Genomic DNA, 20435 nt, shown 5'->3' on the forward strand with positions numbered 1-20435 from the left:
AAATAGGCTTTTCAGATCTGTGAGGGAGTACAAATGTATTATTCCCCTTGGTGTCCATGAAAGTTTAACTTGCCTTTGGTGACTGGGTAAGAAAGGATTCCCTGATGGAAGAAACACTGGCCATTGACTTTCTGTCACATAACAGTAATTTTGGCCCAAAACCATATCTTAAATTAGCCATGACTCCTCATAAAAGATGCCTATACCTGAAATTCTGCTTCATTATAATTCTGCTAGCCTTGCTCTCTGCATGATGCTCCAAAAGAGAACAGAAGTTCTGCCCTTATTGTTTGCATTGTAGTGAGACGGCTGTACACTTCCTCCTATTATGCCCAATATTTAAGCAACTCCAAAACAAATGGACAGTACACCCCTCAAAAGAGAATGTAGTTTATCCTTATTAGTGGCTTTGAATATCTTAAAAACTGCAAATTACCCAGATTTAATACGCAGCATAGCAAATTATCTTGATGGTGTGTGGTTCCTTCAAAGTAGGCCCGTAAGTCTGTACATTAATAAGGTTACTATTCAGTTTATCAACTAATAACTTTTATGAGATTTGTATATGTATGGATTGTTTTAGTCTGATTTTTATTGTATCTATATGAACTTGGATGTTTGTATCTAAACAAATTGCACTTCATTTTATATTGATATATGTTATTCCTGTGATGTTAGTGATTTTATGTAAATGTGTTATTTCCCAATAAATAAATAAAATGAATGAATGAAATAAACTTTTATTCAAAGTCTAGTGTTGCCTTTAGTTCAAACACAGTTGGTCCTGATGCTTCTGTATTATAATTAACTATTGAAGGAAAGAAGACAGGAATTTGAAGGCAATAAAAACCTCTCCCTTCTTGTAGTTCAGGACACAGCCCCCTTTCTAGTAAAGGAGCCTGGCAAAAGTGCTGGAAGTGGGAAGTATCTGTTCAGATTGATGTCAATTCTTGGCAGTAAAACAAGTACCTGGGCAAATCTGCATTCCTGTTTGGCTTTGTTTGCCGACTTCCCAGTCCTTCTGGCAAGGACCGGGCGGCATGCAGCCAATGGTGTTGTCGTGATAAAAGCAACAATGGTTATCTTTGCCAATCCTCATTTGAAGTGTCAACTGGGGTAGCACTTCTATTCCCGATATTTCTCTGATCAGGAACCTTTGTCTACCATCTTCTCTTCAGTGACATAGATGTAGCACATAAACATTTGTCTTTTCCACCTGTATTTTGGATGTGCTAATCCTAATAACCAAAGCACTGGTCTACAGTGTGCAAATAATGACACAGAATGGACCGGCAAATGAGCATCAAGGCAGAAGCATCCTCTTTGCCTGTATGTTTCTCAGTTTGCTTAGTGCAGCGAGGGATCATTTATTGTCCTCTTTAAACCCTGTATATTTATGTATTTATTTTCTTTTCAGAAAGCACAGATGATGATAAAATTGTGAGTTACCACTGGGATGAGCTAAGTGGCCCTTTACGGGAACAGAAGGTAACTGCGGACACCCCAGTGCTTCATTTTTCCAACCTAGTTCCTGGCAACTACACATTCAGGTGAGAACAGTAAAGAAATCCCTTGACAGTACCCATGTGCCATTAGTGAGCAACTACGACATGCAGAATAGGCATACTACCAAGACAGCATTTTCCCCCCTAACTCATGCATGCTTTTAGGGTTCCGAGGGCAAAATTCTTCTGCACTTTTTGCAATAGTCATTTTATTTGTAGGGGACATTACAGTGGTGTTAGAAAAATGATGGCTCACACAGAGTGAGCATTGCAATATAACTTTATTTTTATTTATGGTGCACAGCATCTACCCTCAGCGTCCATAATGCGGTATCCTAATCCTAAAATGCCTCTTCTTATCATGTTCGCCCACTTACCATTTCTCTGGTGCCCTTGTCCCTGTCCAGACCCCATTGCAAAATGCCCACATAAAACCAAGCACCCTACATCTCCCCAGGACTCAAAGGAAACAATCCATCTTGTTATTCCATGTCTTCATCCAATTTTCAGGAGTGTGAACCGTCCAGTGAGATCTCCCGTGCACAATTCGCGGCTGGTTCTATTGGGTCTTTCAAGACTACACGGTCACCTCCAGACATTGCCTCTTCCATCATAGGATTTGGCAAAGACAGCACAACTTTAGGGGGGATGAATTTCAGTTCCATAAAAGCATCGGGAATCGGAGGAGTTTCAAGTAGCTGCCATGTCAGTTCTTCTATCTGTAATCATGGAACCTTTTACATGTGAGACCGTCAGCAGCTGAGGGTTGAAAGTAGGCATTTCCTTAAGTGTGTTGTCCATTTCTTAACCAGTACAGACCCACTTTCATCTCATAACATCTAGCCCTTTAACTGTCTTGCATGTATATGATATTTTCTTTCTATTTGATGATCATCTCTTCCTTTAAGGGACTGAGCATTCCACAAAATGTGGATGATTGCCAAAAGGTGTTGCATTTATGTTTGCACAGTGAAATCAAACATGACTTCTGAAGGACATATTTTTGTGCTGCCAAGCAAAGTATTTTTGTAATCCATGAGACGTTGAAACAGGTTCTAGCCCAGAGACCTTTACGGGGGTTGATACACTTGACTCATTATTTCAATGTACTGATGGATCACTCCACGAGCCACCAGCTTAAGGCTACACAGGGTAAACTTTAAAATATGATTGAAATTACAATAGGTTGAACCGGGGACCGTTGTCCAACCTCTTCACCTTACGAATGCCATTAGCAGAGAACATTTTGTAATGGGAAGGGATGACCGAAGTATCAGCAGCCAAGTGCTGGAGTTCATTATTATCTTGAATATTCATCAACAAACACAACACTGTAGATCCTGTTTGCAAGTGGCCTGTAGAAGTTAATTGCCATCTCTTCCCATTTTCCTTTCATGATAGAACACATTTGTATTGGTTTGGGATTTGATGACTGGTGCCCTAAGAGTGTTTCTATTAATCTAATTAGAGTTGGACACCATAAGTTTATTCTTATTGGATGTTTAGTGGCCATGATTATCTGATGTTCTTGAAGAGTCGCAGCTGGTTTGATGATTCGGCTGTTTCTCAGAAGACCATCCATGATCGGTGGCAGCTCATCTGGAACTAGTTTCAGCATTTGTAACTCTTCTAGGTCCTTTTGTTCTGCCTCCTGCTCTGTTTCTTTTATTCTGCTTATAAAGTTTCAGAAAGATAACAAATTAGACAATGATATAATGTCATAGAACGTTGTAAAATGTGTTGTCCTGAGTTAGGCCAGAGAAACAAGCGTCCATAGTATTTATCCACTTTAATTCTCCTTATTGGTTTTGCAATTGCTTTTTGTCAATGCTTTTCAGACGCAACGATGGTCTACCAATTGATACTTGTTACTTCCATAATTATAAGATCAATATATAATTCCTCCTGATGAGCAACCAGATATCAGTGCTGAAACACATGTAGAGGACAACTAAGAGGACTTTGTACTAACCTTAGGATTCTAGGAAAATCAAGAGAAAAATGTAGAGGACTTGACACCAATTTTATGAATCACATGCAAAACACTATAAGAGGACAACCAAGAAAGGATAATTAAGAGTACACTGAACCAATGTGATATATCTAAGAAACCAAAGAGAGAAGATAACCAATTGGTGGGAGAACCAAAAACAATTTAAAGGAAACAGTACTACACTTGATGAATTACATGTAAAATATCATTAAAGCTCTAACCATATTACATTGTGATCTGGAGTTTTTTGTTTCAAACACATCAAGCTATTAACCCACGTGGATAACTCTATCAAAAATATTTAAGCTGGCGCAGTGATTTGACTCCACAAACCTTTAACTTTGCAAACTGTATTGGGCAGACACAATAAGAAGGGAAAAACAGCGACAGCTACTGATCTAAAAATTTAATAACCAGAAACCTTTCGCCACAGGTTTAAACTATGTCTTCAATTTCTAGTTCATTTCAAATAACCAATCAAACCTAGGCAGAATACTTTCTGAACCCTTAAATTAAAGACAACACATCTACACATATCTTCTACAAACTGAAATCAACTACCATTAATTTAGAATGGCAAAAAGCTTTCCATCTGGGGATGCAGAAGCAGAGGATCTTTTTTAAGTCACACAACACAGAACAGTGGAACATCCACTAACCAATCACATGTATCATTAAGAAAGCTCTTTGTAGAACTGGAAACACTATCCAAAAGGGAAACCTCTAAATGGTGGTAAATCAAAATGTTGAAAATTTACCTGGAAGTGGGCTGAATACTTAGAGGACTAAGAATCTGCATGTTCCCATCTTTTGAAGAAGGATAGAGGTGCTCAGGGTAATAAACCATGTGTGAGTGCGCTTGGTTGTCAGCTTCAGTTTCAGGTCAAGCTACGTCACCGTACAAAGAGATATTACCCTGAACCTCTTGTTTTGTATACAGATGAATTGGTTGTGCTGGTGATTTCTGGGCAAATTCTTGGAAAAGCTGGCCGTCTCACAACTTAACCTCCACTCCGATTCTGTTGGTTGTCTCCATGACCACCAATCTAGCTTTAGAGATGCCAGAAGCACGGAAACTGCTCTCCTGAACATCCTTCAAGACCTACTCTCCAACCTTGACTCTAACATCCCTTTTGACCACATCCTACTCGGTCTCTCTTATGCCTTTGAGACGGTCAACCATACCATCCTGCTCAACCGTCTCTGTGACAACCTGGGTATCACTGATCAGGCTCTGGCATGGCTGACTTCTTTCCTCTCTGATCGACCCTCCCAGGTCCAACTTGGGTCCTTCCTTTCCTCTATCTCCCTCTCTACCTGTGGTGTTCCTCAGGGGTCTAACCTCTCTCCGTGGCTTTTCAACCAATACCTTCCAACTCTCGCCCATCGCATTTCCTCTCTCTGCTACAATTTTCAGTGCTATGCGGATGACCCTCAACTCATTTTCAGGCTTCCCTTGGCTACCTCTTCTCCTTCTCTCATCTCTGACTGCATGTCTGCTACTCAGGAGTGGTGTGCCGTCCACGATCTCTGCCTTAATGCCAGTAAGACTGAGATCCTCATCAGCACACCTTCACCCTCCTTTCCTGTCACTTTCTGACCTAACTGTCACAGGTTTCCCCCCTTCTCAACTGTCTATGTTGCCTGATGTCCTCCTTAGGTGGAGTCTTCTTTCGTATGGTTCGGGACTTAAATAAGCCCGCTCGGCCGTCCTCTGCTTTCAGATTACGTTCAGCTTCGATGTCCAGGATCACGGGAAACTCCAGGAGAATTCAAGAGGGTGTTGGGGGCGCGCGGAAGCGGCACAGGGATTCCGGGAAGTAGAAAAGAGGGAAGAAGTCGGAAGAAGGGAATCCAGGGGATAGCAAATAGCACTAGAGAAGGTTCGGAACACACGTCCGATCACAGCTAGTAGCAGCGTTGAGACGCGCGGGGCCGCGGGGGTGTGTCTTCTTTATAGAGGACGCTGCGTAGAACATGAAAACTGGCGAGCAGCGTGCTGAGCTTGCCGCCATGTTGGTAGTATTATGGAGTGTAAGGCCCGAAGTGACAGGGACCAGGAAGCCCAGAAGGGGCGAGTTCGATAGTTCATGACAACATGCCTCCTCCGGAAACTTGTTCCACCGGGTTTGCCCGGGTGTATGAGATGGAACCTTCTGAGTAGCCCAGGGGTATTTAGATTTGAGATTGGTTCCCAAGTGCGTTCACTGGGGGGATATCCTTTCCACTCCACCAGGTACTGGAGTTTGCCACGTCTATATCTAGAATCGCAAATCCTGGAGACCTCATACTCCACTTGGTCATTGATGAGTACTGGTTTGGGCCGAAGGTTAGTTCGAGAGGTCTGAACATATGGCTTTATTAAGGACGTGTGAAAGACTGGGTGGATTTTCTTCCAGGAGTCTGGAAGCTTGAGTCGGTAGGCCACTGGGTTGATGATTTCCTTTATAAGGAATCGCCCATAATATAGAGGAGCTAATTTATTTGGTCGCAAATGCCGTGGTAGCAGTTTCGAGAACAGCCAAACCTTATCCTCTATTGTGTAGGAGGGACTTGGTCTTCGTTTGGAATCCGCATACAGTTTGGTCTGGGTCCTGGCCTTTTCTAATTGTTCTTTGGCTTCTCTTTGAACATTAATGAGCATTTTAATCCAGGAATCGACTGTTGTAACTGGTGTAGGATGAGGAAGGATGGAGGGTTGAACCGAAGGGTGGAATCCTTGGCTACAGAAAAAAGGACTGGTCTTAATAGCAGAGTAGTCCGAATTATTATAGGTGAATTCTGCCACTGGTATTAAGAGGGACCAATCGTCCTGGACCTTGGTAGCGAAGCAACGGAGGTGTTGTTCCAAGGTTTGGTTTACGCGCTCTGTGGCTCCGTTAGTTTGGGGATGATATCCTGAGGAAAGAGCGCGTTGGATTCCTAGTATTTGGCAAAGATGTTTCCAGAACTGAGAAATGTATTGGGGCCCTCTGTCTGATATGATCTTGGAAGGAAGTCCATGCAGTCGGAATATATGTTCCAGGAAAATTCCAGCAAGTTCTGACGAGGATGGCAGTTTAAACAGAGGTGTAAAATGGGCCACATGGGTAAACAAATCAATGGTGACCATGATTGTTGTGTATCCCCTGGAAGGTGGTAATTCCACAATGAAGTCTGTTGCTATGAATTCCCAAGGCCTTGTTGGAAGTGGAGGTTGCTGCAATAGACCCGCTGGTCTCTTGTTGTCATGTTTGTTTTGATTACAGACAGAGCATGCCTGGATATACCTTTGTACATCAGTTTTTACTCCAGGCCACCAAAATTGCCTTTGTATTAATCAGAGGGTATTGGTAATACCACGATGCCCGGAGTAAAGAGTATTGTGACAGAGATTTATTATCCTTTGCTGTAGTTTTTGTGTTGGGATGACCAAGGCACTGTCTTTGAACAAGTATCCATCTTTGGTCTTCAGTTTCCACTGGTTCCTGTCCGAGATACCTTTCCAGAGTTCCAAGGATTGAGTCTGACTGCGGACTTCATCTAAGAGGCTGGTCGCCTGGTCTACAATTATTGTGTGGGGAAACATCTTGGGAAATGCTCGGTCATCAGGAGGTTCATAGTCAGGGCGCCGAGACAAGGCGTCAGCAATTACGTTTTGTGTTCCCGGAACATGGTGAATTTGGAACTTGTATTGAGCAAAGAAGAACGCCCAACGGGCATGACGGCTGTTCCTGCATTGCAGGGCCTGTAACACTTGGAGATTTCGATGGTCCGTCCGAACCTGGACAGGATGTTTTGCTCCTAGAAGTAAATGACGCCACTCAGTGAAGGCTTGACGGATGGCTAGAAGTTCCTTTTCTAAGACTGAGTAATGAGTTTCACTGGAGGTCAATGTCTGTGAAAGATAGGCAATAGAATGTTCCAGCCCGTTATCTAGCTCCTGTTTCAGAACTGCTCCGATGGCATCTGTTTCCACTAGAAATGGTCGATTTATATCAGGTTGAACCAGGATGGGGGCTTGTGTAAATTCTGTTTTTAGGCGTTGGAAGGCCTTCTCCTGGGCTGGGGTCCAACGATAGGGAGTATCTTTCTTCAACAAGGAGATGATCGGTTGGACAATCTCGGAGAAGGATGGTATAAACTTCTGATAGAAATTGGCCAAGCCCAGGAAAGATTGGATCTGTTTTACGGAGTTCGGAGTTGGCCAGGATAGTATGGCTTTAACCTTGGATTGATCCATGCCTATGCCATCTGGGCTAAGGACAAATCCTAGATAGTGAACAGTGGAAACATGAAAAAGGCATTTCTCGGGTTTTGCTAGAAGCTTGTGTTCGCGTAGCCGTTGTAACACTGATTTAACAAGTTCTTCATGCTTGAGAGGATCCTTGGAGAATATCAAAATATCGTCCAAGTAGACGATGACGAAAAGAAATAGAAAATCCGAAAACACCCGGTCCATGAAGCGTTGGAAGTTTGCAGGAGCATTAGAGAGTCCAAAGGGCATGACCAAGTATTCGTAATGACCAAAGGGTGTTCTGAAGGCTGTCTTCAATTCGTCACCTTCTCTAATACGAATCAAGCGATAAGCACCCCTAAGATCCAATTTTGGTGAATATTATGGCTCCTCTTACGGCTTCCAGGATATCCGAGATCAAGGGTAATGGATAACGCTCCTTAAGGGTTCACTGATTAAGACCTCGATAATCAAGACAAGGTCTGAGTTCCTTGGTGTCTTTGTTAGGAACAAAAAATAATGAAGCTCCAGCCGGAGAATTGGATGGGCGGATGGTGCCATTTTTTAGGTTAGTATCTAGGTATTCACGAAGGGCCTTTTTCTCTGTTTCAGACAGGATGAACATCCTTCCAAAGGGAATCACGGCTGAAGGTTCAGTTTCAATAGCACAGTCCTCAGGCCTAAGGGGTGGCAGGGCTTGGACAATAGCAGAAGAGAACACATCGGCGTATTCCTGGTAGGTTTTGTCTCTATAAAGTCACACTTCCAACTGCACCTCCTCAGAGGTACTCTGCCTTTCCTCTCCTTCCCCCAGAAGCTCACTGTATCTCGAGCCCTGGTTCTTTCTAGGCTTGATTACTGCAACAACCTCTTTCTAAATCTACCTGCTTCTACTCTCTGCCCTTTGCAACTCATCCAGAACAGGACTGCAAGACTTGTCCTGGGCCTCAAGCCCTGGGATCGTATCTCTCCAGCCCTGAAATCTCTCCATTGGCTCCCAGTGGCTGCAAGGATTAAATTCAAGACCCTTTGCCTTGTCCACAAGGCTTTCTGGGGCCTGGGCCCAATATACCTTCAACACTCCTTCTGCAAATACCTTCCTTCACAAACTCTTTGCTCCTCCTCCTCTAACTCCCTGAGGATCAGTTGTTTCTCAAAGAAACGTGCTGGGGGCAGATCTCTATCTCCGGCTGGGGCCTCCCTCTGAAACAGCCTCCCTGCCACTGTGAAACTTGAAGAGAATCATCTCCAGTTCCGGAATCACCTCAAGACCTTCCTCTTTGCTTCTGCCTTCTCTCCTCCTCTCCCCTGTTGACCTGTTCTGCTTAGGCATTGTGAACCTGGCTACCCTCTGATTTCGGGCCCAGGTACTTCCCACCCTGCCACGCACCTGCATTGCCTGCTGGCTACCTTTGCAATTTGGTTCTGTATCTGTAACCCTACAGTCCCCCCGTTTCCCTGAACTTATCAGACACCCCTTGTCTGTTCCTTAAACATAACACTTGCCATCTGCTGTCTGCACTACCTTTTTGTTGTTTTCTATGCACAGCACTTTCCACTCCCCCCTTGCACTTTCCCAATTCCCTCTCCCCTGCACTTGCATATTCTCAATGTCACTGGGCCTAGTAAGATCGCTGTTTTGTTCTCCCTTGTTCCCCTCCCTTGCCTTGTCGCGCTCTGGAACACGTGTATGAGCGCGATACAAATAAAATATCAACATCAAAAGAATGATTATATCCTTGATGATTATTTGATGAAATACACATCAGAATTAAAATATAAAAAAAACAGAAGAAATTCGTCAGAGATGAAAATGATTATAAAAAACAAATGGGTCTATACTTTCCACAAGAAACATGATGTAAAATCATATGGTAATCCAGCACCCAACAAACAAGTAGTACAACCAGCTGCTATCTCATTACCGTCTTCCTCTGGGATTGAATAAGCAAGCAGTAGTGACACGGATCAGGAAAATGTTTTGAACACAAACTTGACACAAACAGATTGCCCTTTTTTAGAAGAACTCAGGATGTTCAAAAAAGTACCAAAGTCAACTACCAACAAAAAGTGAATCGCAATACAGGACAGAAAACTACCACACATCCAAATACCTCGAATACAACAAGATCCACAAGAGAGGAAAGTGAGGAGGCATTAAGAAACCAAAATGTAGGAACATCAAGAATGTTAACAAGATGCCAACAGAAAAATATGGGACAAAACAAATAGATTTGATTTTGAATTTATCAAATGTAATCATGAATGAAGACCTCAAATCAGCACTAAACAGAGGACCATCATTTAGTCCCACCAATGAATATGACTATTTTCAAACCAACTTAGATATCTACAAATTATGTAGACAACTTAAACTAAAATAATACTTTGAGGTAACACCCAAAAGATTGACACAGGAAGAGCCCCCACTCACTGCATCAAATCTGACAGTGGAACTCTCAGAAAATGCATTACATTTACTCAACTTAGAAGGCATAGAAGAAGATTAGACTTTGAAGAGCTTCACTAGAGAGCAAAACATACCTTTGAATCTAACAGAAGAAACCAATTTGAAACATCGGTCCACATTTGTTCCAACATTAGCATTAGACAATGCAATAGACCTCTGCAATAGAGCAGTTACAGAGGATCTAAGAACAATCTACCTCTCTAACCATGAACCAAAAATCCAACAAAACCTCACAATAAAAGTTAGAATGGAACTTAAAGATCTGGATAAAAAAAGAGAACTATATAGTTAAAGCTGCTGACAAAGGTGGCAAGATTGTTATCGTGAACAGGATTGATTACATTAAAGAAGCCCAACATCAACTCAATGGGCCTCATTACGACCCTGGCGGAAATCGCGGTGCTAAAAGCACAGCGGAGCACGGCGGAAAGCTGCCGATAGCGCCATGGAGCTTGGCGGATTTTCCGCCCCATGCCGACCTTGGCGGGGCGGTAAATCCCCATTCCCCATTTTACCCTTCCCCATTCCCATTTTCGCCCCATAGGGTATAATGGGAGTGGGGAAGGCGTTAATTGCGCCACCGCAAAATACGGTGGCGTAATTAACGACAAGGTCCCGTAGCGCCATGGATTTCTCCGCCCGGAGAAACCAGGCGGAAAACGCTCCATGGCGCTACGGAATCTCGTAGTAGGGCGGACGGGTCCGCCGCAAATAACGCTGGCGTAAACCCACTCCGCCAGGGTCGTAATGAGGCCCAATGACCAACACTGCTACAAAAAACGAGCTACCAACCGTCTTCCAGATTTAAAACAACAATGGAGATCAATGAGCAAGAATTGGTGCGACAAAGGTTTACTCAACGATGATGAACACAACTATATGAACATTCAACACCCATGGATGGCGACCATATATTTCATACCAAAAATACATAAACAATTCAACAAATTCTCACAATGCAGACCAATTGTGAGCGGTATTGGATCACTAACAGAAAGAATTTCAACTTACATTGATGCCCACCTACAACCATTAGCCTCAGGTTTGGGTTCATACCACTGATGTATTGCAACAATTGGACTCCATCACTTGGTTAACCATGTACAGACATGGAACACTGGATGTAACGTCACTCTATACCAGTATTAAACATCATAAAATTATAGAAACTACCAACTACTTCCTTAAGTCAAGATCAGCCTAGAACCAAATGATAATATCTGTGCTGGAATGTACGCTGATCAACAATATATTCTGTTTTGACAACCAAATTTACCAACAAGTACAAGGGACAGCAATGGGGGTGAAGTACGCTCCTAAATATGCCAACCTCTTTATGGGTCACTTTGAAATTGAATATGCCTGGACACACTCTGCTTTCACTGACACCAACAATATCATTTTGGGGGCGGCTTCATTGATGACATTCTAATCATTTGGGATGATTATCGACATTCCCTTATACATCATGTCAACTATCTAAATACCAATGATTTTAACATCAAACTAACTATGAACCAGAGCATTGAGAGAATCTTTTTTCTGGATCTGGAGATCTATGTCAACAACAACACAAAACAGACAACACTGTATCAAAAACCGACAGCAGCTCAAAGTAATCACCCCAGGGACATCATACATAACATCCACTATGGTGAAATCTTAAGAATTAAGAGGAATTGTAGTGAAAAATCAGAATTTGAAGTACACAAAGACAAAAGCCATATGAGGTTTCAAGGGAGAGTATATCACAACAAAATACTATACAAGGCCAAAGAAAGAGCAAACCTTCAGGAGAGACCGGAACTTCTGAGAAACAAAGACCCCAAATCCAGTACCCCTATAAACAAAGTCAGATTCATTACAACCTACAATTCAAATGTGTTTACCATCAGAACAATTTTGAAAAAAACACTGGAATATGTTGCAACTTGATAAACATCCCAATAAATATATTGACCCAAAGCCATCTGTGAAAAACCAGAGGGTGTTTCACAATCTAGTCCCCGGGAATCCCGTATTCAGGTGGCCAGGGAAAGTCCATCGCTTTTGGATCCCAGGCCTGGGGGCGGACAAGCGATGGAGGATCACCTGGGTAGGAGGTCCTCTGGGAGTGGGGGAGAAGCACCCTATGGTGAGACATGATATCCCCCTTTTTCCACAACCCATCTAACCCCTATCCCCATTTATTTTTTGGGAAACTACAACTCCCATAATTCCTCCCCACATTGTCTTGACAAACGTACTACACGAAGGAAGATGAGAAATGAGGACAAAAGGATTACCTCCCCTGACTTTCCTTGGCCCTGTATCTGTAATGAGGCCAGCCAGAGCCAGGCACATAACTCTAATAATTTACACCTGCCACTTATTAGGTCTCCCTGTGAAAATAAAAGGTGGCGCACACAGATGTACCTTGAGCAAGGCTGGGCATGAAAAGGAATAGCGCTTACGAGGTGATTGTAAACCACGAAGTGGGAGTTGGAAGACCAACAGCCTGGTCATCAATTGAGAGAAAGCCCGGCAAGATTTCTAAGCTTTGGGGAAGCCATGAGTGTTCGAAAAGCAGAGCCAAGCAATCAGAGAAAAGAAACCTTCATGGTACCAGGAAACAGCCCGCCACCCTTCCGGCTGAACGACATAGTTGGGGAGGAGCAGAGGAGGTGTTGGTGGCGGCCTTGAGCTACGAGGTAAAGATGAAAGACATTTAACACAACCAGTGAGTTATCGAGCACAACAAATGTCTTGTTGATGTTAAAGCAAAAGTAACTCTGATTTGAACGTTGAAGGTTGCACCTGTGCTGATAACACGTGAACAAAGAGAGCAATTGTTAAAGGAAAAATATACAGAGTAGCAGACTGGTCCTGCGAGAGGAAGTCCCACATTCGAAAGTCTCTGTGAAATGTTATGAACTTTTTCATGAGCGTTTGAAAGATATTATGAGCAGACATCAAAGGAAAGAAAGTTAAATGAGAGGAGGCTGAAATATGTGAAATGTGAAACACGCCAAGAGGGCAAAAGTAAAACATGATAAAAAAGGTTCTGCACACCTCTATTACTGCGCCACTTGAAATAATAATCAAGAATCATATAAGTTTGCTTTTTCTTGCATTATTCTGCATGTTTTTTTATTCTTTTTTATATATATAGCCCATGTTGATGACACGTGTTTCAGCACTCTTAGTGTGCCTTTTTCAAATCTGGGCAATATTTTCTCCACAGGTTACTGTCCCAGTTAAACAAAAATACATGAATATAATTTTCATAATTATTGTAAAAGAAAACATATTTTTCAAAGGAATAGTTCCCAACAATTATCATAATGCAAAATAAAACATGTTTAGAATCACAAATTTCCATCATATAAATTAAAGTTATCACATATCATTATGACGACCAGTTGTAGGGTTGAAACATACGTAATGGTAAGTATTTTCAGAGAGAGAGAAAAGGGGTTGAGAAAGACAAGAAAATAAGAAGAGAAAAAAAAAGAGAGGAAAAAACAACAACATAAAAAAGGGGTTAGCGCAATTTTCCTTCAAAAAGTTCCATTTATCTGCCAATGTGATTAAATGTAAATCTTCTCAAAATAAAGCTTACCTATCTCTTGGTGTTCAACAACTCTCTAATAACGTAGTTTCAGCATATGAAAGCCGTAGTCCCATCAGACTCTTATACGATGTTCGTACTTGTGAAGGTGAGAAGATGTAATTTGGGTAATGGGTTAGTTTCTCCTTTTACACTCCCGAAATGTCATTGAGTCGTTTCAGGAGTTAAAAATATGCGACACGTGCATTTGCTTAATTTAGAAATTCCAAAATTAATCCAAACGTAAAATATTTCCCGGTCGTTAATTTTATTTATATTTTATTTTATCCTGCGCGCTGCATTGTGTTAAAGCATTTAGGCTCCTATCGAAGTTCGTCACATCGAAGATTCAGTGGCCGGTTCAGACCGCCTTTTCACTATACATATATTGCATTCGACTCTCTAGCAGCAGTTCTGTACGCATGTAGTTTTGTGTACCAAGATAACTGCGGCTCGCTACGACCGCCTGATCTTAAATGCGGATCTTAATATGATTGGGAATAGAAATGAGTGGTCTTCCACAACGTTAGGGCTTACCTGCAAAATCACGGTTCCAGCGTCCCGCGTCACATCCTACTAGGAGTTTGCTACGTTTGTGGTGTAGAGTATATGTACTGTTGCCACGGCAACCCGTTAGTCCTACTTTAGTTTCAACTTCCCCTGCCGTCAGCCATAGATTGGGATTATTTGGCTCTATTGATCTATGGTACGTTGTTATGAGCGAACAGTTTCACAATTCGTATTATATTTGTAAAAATTCAGAATTTTGTCAACATTGGTGCCGAGATTCTGGCATCCAGTTCTAAATAGAAAAAGTGCCTCTTTTGATCAGGTGGAAATAAAAACTAACCCTATATCTACACAACGGAGTCACGTGCATCTATTTTACCAAAGCATCATGGGAACTGTAGTTCCTGGTGCATTTTACAAGCCTCTTGCTATCCAAAACTTTATTTATGAACCATGTTTGTTTTTGCTTTTAATTTCTGAATGGATAGGTATATGAGTTGGATTTTGTTTCATTCAAAATGCAACTATTTTAGATAAATTTCAGATAAATACCAATTTTTGTGCAAAAATAAGTATGTGCAGTTGCTGTTTTGTTATGAGTAGCATGGATTACATATGATTCAAAATTTCATAGGTTCTGAACATACATAGAATACATCGTAAACATGTTTACAGGAACATTTTATCCCGGAGTCTTGTTTTTTTTCATCATTATCTGACATAGTTCCCTTTGCTATAAGTTATAGAAAATTGGACATCTCATTGTCTGTGTTCAGACCGGTTTCTATGCATCTGAAATACTTGATTAGTTTTGCTTCTTCTTGTCGTAGTCGTACTTCCAAGTTTCCACTTCTGCATCCCAAGGACACTTTTTTTAAACCAATGAATCTAATGTCCTGCTTCCAGTCCATCTGGTGACATTTCTGCCATTGTTCTGCAATGGTAGATTTTTATCTTGACTTCCCATCACTGTCAAATGTTCACGAATTCTCGTGCGAAGTTCTCGAATCGTACTTCCAATGTACATTTTGCTGCAAATGCATATGATCACATAGATCACGTACTTAGTACGAAAATTGATCTGTTCTCGTATTTTCAGTTTAATTCCATTCTTGTTCTCATAGTAGTCGGTCATGGCGACCGCATGCTTGCACATAGTGCATGTTCTGCAGTTTCTAAAGCCTAATTTCGGTTGTAACCAATTTGATGGTTTTTCCTCATTGTCATCAGGTAATAGTGACGGGCTGAGACTCAGTTTCAGCGTTCTCGCCCGTCTGTACACTATTGTTGGGTGATCTTGTATCAAAGGTCCGATATGTGGGTGCAATTCGAGCAGGCCCCAGTGTCTCCTGAGGGTTTTTTTAATCAACTGGTTGTTAGCGCAGAATGTTGTAATGAATTGTACCTCTTTTCCTTGAGTTGGTTTATCACATTGTGTTAGTGTTTGCAGTCTTGTTGTTTGATGTGCTTCATTGTAGGCTGTTTTGATGCTTGTTCCAGAGTAGCCCCTAGCTTTAAATCTAGTAGACAGGATTTCACATTCTTTTTCAAAAAGTTTTTTTTCATGACAGTTCCTCCTTGCTCTAATATACTCGCTATTGGGGATATTACAAATGACAGGTGCGTAATGGCAACTGGTAGCATGTAGTGTGGAGTTCACTTCTGTACTTTTCCGATATGTTCTGGTCTTCAGAATGTTTTCCGAAACATAAATTGTTAAATCCAGGAAATTGATTTCTGTATTACTGTATTCCCCTGTGAACTCAATACCTAGCTCATTGGCATTCACTTCTTGTCTGAAAAGGTCTAGTTCCTGTGGTGTTCCTTGCCATATGAGTAGGACATCGTCAATATACCGCATCCATTTCACAACATGTTGACTGAATGTTTTTGTAGTATAAATCCTCAGGTCCTCGAACATGCCCATTACTAGATTTGCTAGAGCCGGTGCATATTTCACCCCCATAGCTACACCTCGTTTTTGTTTGTAGAAGTTGCTGTTAAACATGAAGATGCTTTTATCTAGAGTGGCCATAAGCATTTCCTTGAGCATGCAGACAAACGGGAGGTATGATGCTGATTCGTGTTTAAAGATGTGATCAATTGCGTCTAAGGCAAGATCATGGCCTATAGACGTATAAAGCGCCTTGACGTCCCAGGTTGCCAGTAAATAAGTCGGGGGCCATGGAATATTTTCAACAATGTTTATCGCTGCGGTTGAGTCTTTCAGATATGCTTGTACAGTTATAACTTTCGGTCTTAGTACGTTGTCAATATATTCCGAAATGGGTTCCGTGGCCCAACCTATTCCACCCACTATTGGTCTGCCTTCTGGAATTGTAAAAAATGGTTTGTGTACTTTTGGGAGAAAATAAATAGTTGGTAGAGGTATCTCTTTTCCTCATCAGTTATGAGGCCTTGCCTATACCATCCATCAAGTGCATTTCTGAGGTCCTGCATGATTTCCATCTTAGGGTTACTTGATAGTTTTTCATAACAATTTGGTGTGATTAAGTGGTTGAGGGCCATCTTGATGTAGTCTGGACGGTTCATAATTACTATGTTTCCGCCCTTGTCCGCCTCTTTGATAACAATCCCACGGTTTTTCTCAAGTTTCTTTAGAGCATCTTTTTCCTGTATTGTCAGATTTTCAGGTTTTCTCATTTTCCCCAATCTTCTCTGTCGATCTTCTATTTCATATAGGTCTTTCGTTACTGATTTATAAAAAGCATCAATCATATTGTCTGGGGGAAATTGTGGCACAAATTTAGAGGTTGGTCTCAATTCTTTCTTGGTTAGGCTGATTGGTGTAATTGTAAATACTTGCATAGTCTGATGGATCGGAAAAGATTCCGGTTCTTGCAGAGATCTTATGAGGTGAATATTTCCCAATTCTTCAATTGTAACTTCACTTTTAGGCGCTGAGTCTATTTGTTATTTGCCTGTTGTAATTTGGGTAGCAAAACATTTCTTAAGTTTAAGTTTTCGTATAAATTTGAAGAAGTCTATATGTGCTTGCATGGGTTACATGTATGACGTAGGTGCAAAAGTTAATCCTTTGTTTAACAGGCTGATTTCATCCTGGTTAAGTTCAACATCTGAAAGATTCATCACAAGATTCGTTATTGGCTCTTCTTGGCCACTTGACTGGTCGCTGCTCATGTCAGTCTGCAAAAATCTTCTAAGGCATCTGGGTTGCCGGAGTCTACCCAACTCCCTCCCTCCTCTTCTCTGAGTGAAGGTTGTTTTTTGGAAGGTAGGTTCGTTAACTGAAAACGGACTTGCTTGGGTGTTTGAGTCCTGTTTCCTTTTTTATACAATCGTATCTGGTTGAGGAAGCCCTTGCCTGTCCTATTTTGATTTGCAATGGTCTCAGACTCTTCTTCTGTTTGTTCTTCTGCATCAGAGCTCTGTGCTGAGCTAACCAGTGATGTGTTCGGTGTACTCTCCTTTGATTCCAGTCTGGTGAGTTTGTTATACTTTTCTTGAAATGTGTAAACTCGATCTTCATTATAATCTCTTTCATCCCTGTAAAACTACCGTAATTTCCATAATTTTATATCATCTTGATATTCTTTTAATACTTCATACATCTTCTGATAGATTTTTCTTTCGTTACTTCCAGAGCTTTAGCCTCTGCAATTTCTTTTTTGACAACTTCTATTTGCTCACTAGCTCTCTTCTGTTCCCTGGTTGCGTGTTCTACTAACATCTCCAACATCTGCGTAGAGCAGGACACTAGGTTTCTCTCCCAGTCCTCTGCAAGATCTTTGTCTTCATGTTTAACAGCAACTTCTACAAACAAAAACGAGGTGTAGCTATGGGGGTGAAATATGCACCAGCTCTAGCAAATCTAGTAATGGGCATGTTCGAGGACCTGAGGATTTATACTACCAAAACATTCAGTCAACATGTTGTGAAATGGATGCGGTATATTGACGATGTCCTACTCATATGGCAAGGAACACCACAGGAACTAGACCTTTTCAGACAAGAAGTGAATGCCAATGAGCTAGGTATTGAGTTCACAGGGGAATACAGTAATACAGAAATCAATTTCCTGGATTTAACAATTTATGTTTCGGAAAACAGTCTGAAGACCAGAACATATTGGAAAAGTACAGAAGTGAACTCCACACTACATGCTACCAGTTGCCATTACGCACTTGTCATTCGTAATATCCCCATTGGCGAGTATATTAGAGCAAGGAGGAACTGTCATGAACAAACTAATTTTGAGAAAGAATGTGAAATCCTGTCTACTAGATTTAAAGCTAGGGGCTACTCTGGAACAAGCATCAAAACAGCCTACAATAAAGCACATCAAACAACAAGACTGCAAACACTAACACAATGTGATAAAACAACTCAAGGAAAAGAGGTACAATTCATTACAACCTTCTACGCTAACAACCAGTTGATTAAAAAAACCCTCAGGAGACACTGGGGCCTGCTCAAATTGGACCCACATATCGGACCTTTGATACAAGATCACCCAACAATAGTGTACAGACGGGCGAGAATGCTGAAACTGAGTCTCAGCCCGTCTCTATTACCTGATGACAACGAGGAAAAACCAGCAAATTGGTTACAACCGAAATTAGGCTTTAGAAAGTGCAGAACATGCACTATGTGCAAGCATGCGGTCGCCATGACCGACTACTATGAGAGCAAGAATGGAATTAAACTGAAAATACGAGAACAGATCAATTGTCGTACTAAGTACGTGATCTATGCGATCATATGCATTTGCAGCAAAATGTACATTGGAAGTACGATTCAAGAACTTCGTACGGGAATTCGTGAACATTTGACAGTGATGGGAAGTCAAGATAAAAATCTACCATTGGCAGAACACTGGCAGAAATGTCACCAGATGGACTGGAAGAGGGACATTAGATTCATTGGTTTAAAAAAAGTGTCCTTGGGATGCAGAAGTGGAAACTTCTACGACAAGAAGAAGCAAAACTAATCAAGTATTTCAGATGCATAGAAACCGGTCTGAACACAGACAATGAGATGTCCAATTTTCTATAACTTATAACAAAGGGAACTATGTCAGAAAATGATGAAAAAAACCAAGACTCCAGGATAAAATGTTCCTGTAAACATGTTTACGATGTATTATATGTATGTTCAGAACCTATGAAATGTTGAATCATATGTAATCCATGCTACTCATAACAAAACAGCAACTGCACATACTTATTTTTGCACAAAAATTGGTATTTACCTGAAATCTATCTAAAATACTTGCATTTTGAATGAAACAAAATCCAACTCATATACCTATCCATTCAGAAATTAAAAGCAAAAACAAACATGGTTCATAAATAAAGTTCTGGATAGCAAGAAGTCCGTAAAATGCATCAGGAACTACAGTTCCCATGATGCTTTGGTAAAATAGATGCACCTGACTCCGTTGTGTAGATATAGGGTTAATTTTTATTTCCACCTGAGCAAAAGAGGCACTTTTTCTATTTAGAACTTGATGCCAGAATCGCGGCACCAATGTTGACAAAATTCGGAATTTTTACAAATATAATACGAATTGTGAAACTGTTTGCTCATAACAACGTACCATAGATCAATAGAGCCAAATAATCCCAATCTATGGCCGACTGCAGGGGAAGTTGAAACTAAAGTAGGACTAACGGGTTGCCGGGGCAACAGTACATATACTCTACACCACAAACGTAGCAAACTCCTAGTAGGATGCGACATGTGACGGTGGAACTGTGATTTTGCAGGTAAGCCCTAATGTTGTGGAAGACCACCCATTCCTATTCCCAATCGTATTAAGATCCGCATTTAAGATCAGGCGGTCGTAGCGAGCCGCAGTTATCTTGGTACACAAAACTACATGCGTACAGAACTGCTGCTAGAGAGTCGAATGCAATATATGTATAGTGAAAAGGCGGTCTGAACCGGCCGCTGAATCTTCGATGTGACAAACTTCGATAGGAGCCTAACTGCTTTCGAAGTTTGTCACATCGAAGATTCAATAAAATATAATAAAATAAAATAAAATATAAATAAAATTAACGACCGGGAAATATTTTAAGTTTGGATTAATTTTGGAATTTCTAAATTAAGCAAATGCACGTGTCGCATATTTTTAACTCCTGAAACGACTCGATGACATTTCGGGA

The 20435-nt window shown here is 41.2% G+C and overlaps 1 protein-coding gene across 5 annotated transcripts in view; it reads left to right on the forward strand.

Moving 5' to 3' along the window:
- Positions 1–20435, forward strand: part of KIAA0319 (KIAA0319 ortholog) — an 806237-nt gene that overhangs the window by 504570 nt on the left and 281232 nt on the right. For all 5 annotated transcript variants that reach the window (XM_069613622.1, XM_069613623.1, XM_069613620.1 and 2 more), the window contains one exon: positions 1418–1550. In XM_069613622.1, the coding sequence (XP_069469723.1) occupies positions 1418–1550 (133 nt within the window). The remainder of the gene's footprint in view (positions 1–1417; positions 1551–20435) is intronic.

This window comes from Ambystoma mexicanum, chromosome 5p (genome assembly GCF_040938575.1).
Source record: "Ambystoma mexicanum isolate Mex_15411 chromosome 5p, UKY_AmexF1_1, whole genome shotgun sequence".
NCBI classification, from domain to species: domain Eukaryota; kingdom Metazoa; phylum Chordata; class Amphibia; order Caudata; family Ambystomatidae; genus Ambystoma; species Ambystoma mexicanum.